Here is a 10,130-nt window from a genome sequence, read left to right as displayed (position 1 = left end):
GGGAAAAAAAAAAAAAAAAAAAAAAAAAAAAGTGGTAAAAGGTAGTACTGTATTATCTACTACAAAGAAATAATCAGTATCTTTCTTTACTAGTACTTTTTTAGTTAAGTATTTTTCTCACAATTCACTGGAGAGAAAGAATAGACTAGAAGCAGATTCAATTTACAATAACAGTCATAAAGGGTAACACTGCAATTAGCTCTGATGGAGAAAATCAAGCACAAAGACTAAAGTTAGTAATTAGAGGTACTGATTATTGAGTGCTGAACACATGCTAAACACTCGACATATTTTTATCTTAATCACTACCTCAGGATTATGAAGTTGGCTCTCATGTCACAGAAGAGGTAAGTGAGGTGGATGGATTAACTTGCCCAAGGTCACATGAAATTTGAATCTAGACCTATTTGAACTCAACATCCACAGTTAAGAAACATACTGAATTGGAAACAGAATTGGCAAATGTACTCTGAAAGACAAAATTGGCTCCAAATGAAGTAGAGATATAAAAACAAAGTTGAATCAGTATAGAAATTAGTAAAATCAGTCATACTCATCCAATATAAACAGAAATGGGAAAGTTATTATACGTAACAAAGTAGAGTTAAGAAAAAGTTTTTAAAAAAGTTTTGATTAAAAAAAATCCTTCTCTCCCTTTTCTCAAATGCAATATAGGTTCATTGTTAAAAACAAAAAATAAAATTAATCTAAAAAAAATTTAAAGCAGATATCCATCATCCATTGATTACCAATATTAACACGTTACTTTATATATAAAGTATAAATATATGTGATAACATTATTACACATCTATCTATATATAGCCAGATGCTTAAAATTTGCTTTTTTCACTTAGTTATGTAAAATAAAAGCCATCCTATATAATAATAAACTTAACCAGTGTAACTTAATACTAGGCATTTTAAATTGTTTCCATTTTTTTTCTCTTATTAAAAAACACTGCTGTATTTAAAAAACAAATAAAAAATCCTTGAGAATTTATTTTTATACACATTCTTAATAGTTTCCTTAAGATAAATTCTTCAAAGCTGGGTCAATGGATATGTATGAGGGTACTTCAAAAAGTTTGTAGAAACATGGAATTAAAAGATAATATGAATTTTTCCATATACTTTTTGAAGTATCCTTGTATTAATGGGTTGACAGATGTGATTGAAAGATGTGTATTTATTACGTTCAACTTGTTCTATAAAAGTATCAGATCAATTTGCACAGACTCAACAGAATAAACTTGGCAACATTCTTCTTATTTGATGAAAAGTGAATTATTACTGTATAGTTCATTTGTATGAATATGTTATGGGTAGAATAAGTTTGCAAAATTTCATGTGGCATAAAATAGCTTCTCATGTTGTGATTACAACTAAATTGGAAACCAAAATAGAGCTATAAAGCTGAATGTTACATGTTAAAAGAATACATTTAAACTGTAGCAATTCTTAAGGTTTCTCCAAATGGCCTTACTATAAGAAATAGAATTTTTGTGCTCGTTTAGGCAGCACATATACTAAAACTGGAACGATACAGAGAAGATTAACATGGCCCCTGTGCAAGGACGACAGGCAAATCTGTGAAGCATTCCACATTAAAAGGAAAAAAGAAGGAAAGAAACAGAATTTTAAAAAGAGGAAGAATTATGTCAGATATTGGTAATTGTCGAAGCTGGATGATGGGTGAGTAAGGGTTTATTATACTTTTCACTGTACTTCTGGGTGTGTTCAAAATACACAGTTTAAAAATTAAAATAAAAAATAAAACGTATGAAAGTATGTTAACATTTATCTATATAGGATGGTTACACATGTTGAAATCCATTTAGAGATAAGGGCATGATGGAAATAACTTCTCAAAGTTTTTCCTTATTTACCACAACTATTCCATGGTGAGTCTTTATGCTTTTATATTAGTATATTCAAAACTCTATTATATTGTTAAAATACAAATATTCAGAGGAAATGGTCCATTAAAAAAGTATTAACACTGGGTGATAGGATGTGGTTGGTTGTTTTCTTCCTTCAGGTTGTTTCTAATCTTTCTACAATGCGTTAGTGATGCTTTTATTAAAAAAGTGTTTTAAATACAAATAACCAATAAAACAAAACAAAAACCCTATCATACATCTGAATGCTACATCCTTTTTCTCCTTACCAGTTGCCACAATGATAGCATTTTTTTAAATCGGTTGACCCTCTATCTCTTAATAATGTTTTGCTGAATCCAGATGAGAAGTTATATAAATGTGGCGTATTTTGGCCATACATCCCATGAGAATTTGGTTTTTGGGTACTATTTATGACTATATTTTTTTATGTAACCTGTTGCTTTCCCCTTAGAAATCATATACAGTAGTATTCATCTGTTCCACAAATAGTTATTGAGCACCTACTATTTGTACTACTCTAGGCACTGGAGATGCAATGGTAAGGCCCCTTCTGGTGAAGCTTAGCTTCCACTGAAACAGACAGCAGTGATTAATTTGGACAATACTTTCCTAAATTCTGTTTTATTACTACAGATGGAACAGTTCCACATGAGCCAATTTCTACCTAACAGGACCATATCTCTTTAAGAACCAAAATTTTAATCTTTTCAGTAGAAATCATTCTAAAATCTTTCATACTTTCCTGCCTTTTAAATTAAAAGTATTTCATCTTGACAATCATGGGGATATTAAATTTCTGAAAACTTCTGCGGTCAGCACAAATTGTGATTATTGAGATAAAGGTTTCAATCTTCTAAAACAGGGGTTAGTAAACTATGGCCTGTGGGTCAAATCCGGCCTATTTTTGAATGGCCTATGAGCTAAAAAAGGTTTTTATATTTTTAAAGATTTTTAAGGGGAAAAAAAAAAAAAGGAAGAAGAGTATTGCTACAGAGACCACATGTGATTCACAAAGCCTAAAATAGTTCTTCTCTGGCCCTTTTCAGAAAATGTTTGCTGTTCCCTGTTCTAGGAGATACCCACTTCAGAACTAAGTTTTCTGGCATTAAACCCCTGCTCTGATAGGCAGCTCTAGTCCTGAGGCACCTTCTTCAGTGATTTGGGAAACACACTTTGAGATCTCCTGAGACAGATTTTCCTAACAGTTTTATATACACTCTACCTCTTTTTACTTTTTCAAAATTTCCCTTTTATTTTTGCATTCTGCCTTATTTGATTTTCGCAAAGATCTCAGCAATATGCTTGTGTAACTGCATGGTCTATAAAACAGGTGGAAGTTAAAGGTTCTCTTTTGGAAGCCTGGCCTTCTAACCACATATTGAGAGGGTGAAACAAATATACTAGCCCCTTACACTTGCCCATGTGGTCCACACACACAAAAAAGAGGAGCAGTAATTGTCATATTCTTTTAAGAAACAACCAAACCATGCATACAAATAGGAAACGTTGTTATACCAAAACTGCAATGTGCCAAGTATTACCAATATTGAAGACAAAGGAACACTTAGGTTCATTAGTAAGGAATCACTGCAGACTGAGTTATATGAGTATGTGTGGTCAATACCTACTTCCTACAGTTTTTCTCAATTTAATTTTACTCTGTATCTCTTTATATCCATTACCTCTAGTCACTTGTGGGCTTAAAAACCTAAAAACTAAACTTGTTAGAAGTATGTCTAAATAAGAATTTAAAATCTAAATTATGCTGAGGAATTACTCTATTATTATGGAATCAGACTTTCTGTCATTTCTTTTGCTTGTTCAGAGATTTTTTTATTCTAAATAGAATAGTTAAGCCACTGAACAAGTTAATGATCATCATATACTTTGCTTAGAAAAATTACTACAAAAGCACACATATTTTTATTACATGAGGTAAAATAACCACTGTTTAGGAAACTGAAAAGCTGGGAGGAAAGCTTTGCATTAAAAAGAAAAAAAAAGATGTGGGAAAAGATAAATAAAATACTTGGAACTAAATGTAAATGCCCTATTTTATTTGTATGTTCATACAAAACTCTAAATTATTTACATTTAGCTTAAAACCTTAAAAGAACAATTATCTTCAGACAAGGAATTGCAGGTAACTTTTCTAAGACCAGAATATGTAACCTGGTTACTAAGAGGAACTATGATTTTAAAAAAATCAGCTGAGAAAAGAGAAATCACTGAAAAATGGACTTTGAAAAATTACTCAAAACAATATTGTAAAAGACATTTAAGTTAACTACTGCCACCTAGTGAGTCAGTCATATAACTATTGAACTTGATTACTTAGTCAAGAAATCCATGTTCCTGTCTCATTATTTTCAGAACTGTTCCAATCACTATTTTTATTAAGGTTTAAGGGAATATATGCAAGGCATGCTTATCAAATCTGTGGCATAAATGAATTGAGAAGGGAACAGCTATTGCATTAAAGACAGAATAAGAACGTGTATCTTTAGAGACTGAAATCTAACAAGCTGAAGTTTAGTAGAGATAAACAGCCACACTTCCACTTTTGAACAAAACAAAGCAAAAGAACACAGGAAAAAAAACCATACCAGTACAGGGATGGAGACAAGGTTCAAAGGCAACACATGAAAAAGAGCTGGCAGTATGAGGTAACGATGTAATGTGGTAACCAAAGCCACACAAACTGAAGCATCTTCAATGGAAAATTACGAGGATGATAAGAAAAAGAAATATGCTATGTTTAAAAACTGGGAGAACTAATGACACCCTAAAATAGAGAAGACACATAAAAAACAGCTTTGACTCTCTAAAGGGTGTCACAAAGAAGTGGAGTAGACTATTTTGTGTAGCTACAAAAGACAGAACAAACTAAAAGGAGACAGATTTGCTTTTAATGTAAAGAGCTATTCAAGCAGAGACTGAAGGATCACTCAGTAGTTACGAAAAGTTTCCAATACCAGATAACTGACTGAATTAGATCCAGGGTCAGCAAACTACAGCCTATGGCCCAAATATAGTCTTCTGCTTGCTTGTGTAAATAAAGGATGCACGGTCTATGTCTACTTCCATGCTACAAATTTAGCTACCATGGAGACTGTGTGGCTTTAAAGCTGAAAATATTTACTACCTGGTCACTTACAGAAAAAGTTTGCCAACACTGGAATTAGCTAATTAAGAAGATTCCTTCTAATCACTATGCATGTTAGCTTCAGCTGACTGTTTATAAGCTTTGTTAGAGTCATGAGTAGATAGGAATCCCAACTCAAAAATATTTTTCACTGGGTTGATCCAAAAACTATGCATTTTGGAACTTAAACTACCTATCAATTATTTGCCTCCTTTCTACCTCCTCCAAAAAGTGTTATATGATGCTCACTGACAAAATAATAACTGAATTGAAATTACTTTAACTGAGTTGTGATGCCGTTTTAAATAATTAGGCATACCTTAAGGTGCTGCGAAACCAAGGCTGTGAATTACCAGCTTGATAAAATCATATGCTTTCATTCTTGAAAATTCTTAACTTATGCAAATTGGATTATGATAAAGAAAAAAGATGGCATCAGAACTTCTTTCCTTTTGGAGTACAGCAGTATAAAGAAACTGGATTCAAAAGAGGAAAGTTCATATTTTTTTGTTTGTTTATTGTTTGGTTCACTTCCTAACCTTGGCCAAATCATTTTTCTTTGCCCTACTGTAGAATGACATAAAGTCAGATGCTAAAAATTTGACATTTAAAAAACACGTGTAGAAATAAAGGGGAATAGGAGTGGGTGATGGTGTGGGGAGAAACATAATACTTCAAAAATTGTAAAACTAAATAAATATTTCTGAAAAGTAGGATTTTTAAAATAATTATTATTAAATTTTCTGTTGTTAGGAAGGTTTTGCATATGTTTACTTATGTTGTTTGGTTTTTGCTGTAATGAATAGGGATTATTTTAATAGTTATATAATAATAATATGCAGTTCTAAACTAGGTCTATTTCATGCATGGATAGTTCTATTTATTCATCTTCTTTTGGCCCTCAAATTGTTTCCTTAGTTCTGTAATTTCTCTTTTCATATCATTCTGTTGTTCTGTCTCCTCACCTTCAAACACCTGTGTGAGGTTATTTTCATTAGGTATTATTTCTTTAGCTGAAATACTCCATGTAATTTTATCCTTTTGTTTGGATTACATTGTCTTTCAGATAAAGTTCATCCTGCTTTTGTATGAAACTTCCTTTAATTCTTTTTTCTGCAATAATGTGTTGGTGTAGCTGCCGTGTATTTCTTTTCATTTTGTCATGATTAATATAGGCAGTTCGCCTTCAGTACAGCTGAATTCTCCTTGATATTCTTTCTCCTTCTACCTTTTTTTTTTTTTGTCTTTTTCCGTGTCCGGCAATGGTTTGCAACCCGCAGTGTTGCCCCCGTACCGGACCGGGACCGGCAACGGGATCGCAACCCTCGGTGTTGCCCCCGCGCCTCGCTCAGCCAGTGAGGGGGAACCGGTCTGTATGTGGGATCCGAACCCTTGACGGGAGCGCCACCGCGCTTCCCAAGCGGCGCACTAGCGCAGTGCGCCACCGGGCCGGCCCTCTCCTTCTACCTTTTGTAGCACCTATTTTTCCCCCTTGAACTAGAGTTTCAAGGCCTCAGTATTATATCTGGGGGTTTGGAGGGGACCCTGGAGCTCCACGTGGCTTTGTTGGGTTACTTGGGTTCCTTGCCACTGTGAGATTTTGTCAAGTCCTGTACAAGGGTACATGCCATTGAAGAACGGATCTAATCACATGTATCTGTGCTCCCAATTTAGCTTGAAGCCCTGAAAATGGCGAGCCCTAGCAATTTTTCTTGCTTCTGATGAAATCCTGACATATGGTGTGATGGCAGGTAGGTATATTGTTTGATGTTGTCCAAAGGTGCTTTCTCATTCTCTCAGTTTGATTCTTCCAGATTGGAAGGTATTTGGCAAAAAGCTCAAGATTTGGCAAATTCACCTTCTTTTTCTAAATGGCTTTGGCTTTGGAAAAGTAGAAATGGCACTAGGGTTTTCATTCATTCCTGAACCTCCACTTTTTGAAGTATGCCATGAAGTTGTACATAACCTTTTCTGAGTGGTTGCTGCTTGTGATTTCTTTTTGTTTGTTTCATCAAAAATAAGATTTTGTGATCCAGTTTCATTTTGCATCTTTACATGGAAGTCTCAGGCTATGCATTTAAATATAAGCCTTAACTGAATATACATAATATTAACTTAAGCAATTAGAAATCAAGAGAGAGAGATGGCCAGAATATTAATTAAGTAACTGTCAAGTCAATCTTAGAAAATCAGTCAATGTTCATAACAAAATGATTAGCTTTCCTATGGAACTGTAACATTTATACAGGAATATCATACCACAAATACCCCTGATTTTTAAACTTATAAATAAATTCCCTCTAAATTTTATTTTAGACTCCCTGTACTCTTGATGAAATTGTATTTAGCCTATATTCTTATACTCACAGGCCAAGGCTGTAGATCATTTAGTCCCTTTTCTAATTTCTCAATATCTGGAAACTTTGTGGCTCCATCAGCATCTGCCATAAGGATCTTTTGTCCTCGAGAACTGAATATACCCTGCATTTAAAAATTTCAAGCAAAAAGGGATTTCCTTAAAACTAAGGTTAAATTCAATGGCATTTCAATTCATTCTAGTTTACTTAAAATACCTAAGAGTAAAATATTAGGTATGAAATAAATGGCAGAAGGAGGTTAAAGTTCACTGACAATAAATCACATTGATAAAATCTTTCTAAATGTATCCATTGCCTATTTTCATTATTTTAAAAACTTGGTGAGGTCATGCTACTAATACCTTAGAAAATATCAATATAATGAAATAGATTTGAACAAATTAAAGGTACTCTGAATCACTAAGAATAAAAAAGTAAAATACCTATCAAATATATATGTGTCATAGTACTTAAAAGGGATCAGGAGCTACTTTGAACCAAATATAAAGAACATGTTTATGGACAAATTGAACAATCTTATATATAGATTTGCTATGAAATGCATCATAAGATTACAGATCTTTAATACTCTTTATTATAGAACCTAATATTTATTAAATTAATTACTGAATAAAATTTAGGAAGTATGGATATATCCAAATACCACTTTGTCATTTGAGATACTTAGCAAAATCATGTCATTCAATTTTGAATTGATCTTTAGTACAAATTATGGCTCCACAATGAGTGCATATTTCACGCAGACATAAACTGCACATCAACTCTTAATTTCTGTGATGTATTTGAGTGAATTCATCATTTCTTAAATGTAAATACAATTATGGTTTGATAAAGTAAAATGGTTTTGATAACACTTAATACAGTATGAATATAGATAAGATATATACAAATATAGACAGAAATTTGATAGCTTATTCTACGGTATAATGAGTCCACTAATTAGTATCTGTGCTGTCTTTTTATCATACCCATTAGAAAAAAAGCAGAAATAAAAATGTTATCATATTAACATCTGAACAACACATATGAAGTTCTAGAAAAAAGAAAACACTACAAGGTACCAAAACTGGAACTATTAGTTTGAAATAGAAAAATAAATAAATAAATAAATGGCTAATTTCAATGATATATAATAAGGGTAAACTGGAAACTATTATTTAGCATTAATGGAAAATTGCCTTTGGCCCTCAAATTTGTTTAAGCTTCATCTTTTTTTTTTCTTTTCCCCAAATAGGGCTTCTTTAGAGCCTTCTACTATCCCACTGTACCATCTATGGCCTTCGCTTCGCCGCCAAACTCCTTGAAAAGGTAGTCTACCTTAGCAGCTCCCATTCGTGTTTACACATTCTCTATCTCCTGTGACTCCTCTTTCTCACATGCCTCATTTCCTAAGGAGTTTCCTGGTTCTTTTTCTCTATAACTTTTTCTCTCTAGTTTAGTGGCTTAACTATCATTTGATGCATGGGGGTGACTCACATCCTCTCTCAGTATGTTTCAAACTCAACTAAATGCATGGCCCCTGAAACCAGCTCCTCCTCCAGTGCTTCATTCCTTCTTTTTTTTTTTCTTTTTTTTTTTTTCATTCCTTCTTTTAATGGCACCATCATCCTCTCAGTTATCCAAGGTGCTGGTACTTATTCATCTCCTCATCACCAGATCCAATTCTATCTCCTTTTTAAAGCTCCCACATTTGCGCCCTCCTCTTCTCTTGTGTCACTATCATAATCTAAATACATATTCACTATGCCTTGCCTACACTACTGCACTCATTGCTGGGTGATTAATTTTTCTTAAGTGTCACTCTGCCAATGGTAAAAAGTCTAAATGTCCCTAGTCTACAATCCATTATCTGAACCCACCTACCCCTCCAGCCTTATCTCTACCGTCAGGCCACATGTACCATTAGTGGTTCCTTTATTGTGACATGCTCTTTCACATCGCTGTGACTTTGGTCATGTTCCTCCACTGTTAAAATCCCCTCCCCACCACCGCCAATTTTTGCATGGACAACTCCTAATCCTTCCTGAAGACTGCATTCAGAAATTACCTCCTCCGGGAAGTCTTTGCTGCTCCTCCCAGATGGAGGGTGGTGCCTACATCTGGCATATACTTCTATTATAGCATTTACAACACTATACGACAACCGTTTCCCTACTAAACTGTGATATCCTTAAGGACAGGACAGGTGTCTTTCATCTTGGTATCTCTTAAAGTACAATGCTGGCTGAAAAAAATAAACAAATGGACGGATTTAAAGCCCACCTTGAGACTGCATCAATCCTACTTTCTCTCTTACATATCCTGTGAACTCACTGCGTCTAATATATGCCCCAAGAGTTCCTACTTCTGTCTTTTCTGTCTTTGCTGACTGGCATGCCCTTCTCTCAGATCTTTCTGTACAAAGTTATCGGAGGTTAAAAGCATGGATTTTAGTGTTAAACTAACCTAATGGAAATCTTGACTCTATCTCTTAATTTCCATGTGACCTTGAGTAAGTTACTTTACCTATGCATGCCTCACTTTCCTCATCTATATAATCAAAATGAAGAAACCTAACTCATGAGATATCATGAGGAGGATTAAATGTGGTAATCATGTTGATGTAGGTAATTTACCCTCCAGCTCAAAATAAGCAATCAGGAAGGGGAAGACAGTGTTCACCATCACTGCAGGCCTGGCTTCAACGACATTTCCTTAAATATGA

The 10,130-nt window shown here is 33.9% G+C and overlaps 1 protein-coding gene across 3 annotated transcripts in view; it reads right to left on the bottom strand.

The window, feature by feature from the left end:
• ALG5 (ALG5, dolichyl-phosphate beta-glucosyltransferase) overlaps positions 1-10,130 on the bottom strand; it is a 42,238-nt gene that overhangs the window by 19,417 nt on the left and 12,691 nt on the right. For 2 of the 3 annotated variants that reach the window (XM_008585302.1, XM_008585303.1), the window contains one exon: positions 7,416-7,529. The exons of the other annotated variant lie outside the window; for it this stretch is intronic. In XM_008585302.1, the coding sequence (XP_008583524.1) occupies positions 7,416-7,529 (114 nt within the window). The remainder of the gene's footprint in view (positions 1-7,415; positions 7,530-10,130) is intronic. 3 annotated transcript variants of the gene reach the window in all.

The sequence above is a fragment of the Galeopterus variegatus genome, unplaced genomic scaffold (genome assembly GCF_000696425.1).
Source record: "Galeopterus variegatus unplaced genomic scaffold, G_variegatus-3.0.2 Scaffold3514, whole genome shotgun sequence".
In the NCBI taxonomy this organism is placed as follows: domain Eukaryota; kingdom Metazoa; phylum Chordata; class Mammalia; order Dermoptera; family Cynocephalidae; genus Galeopterus; species Galeopterus variegatus.
The sequence above is the reverse complement of the archived record's forward strand: the minus strand, read 5'-3'. Positions and strand labels throughout refer to the sequence as shown.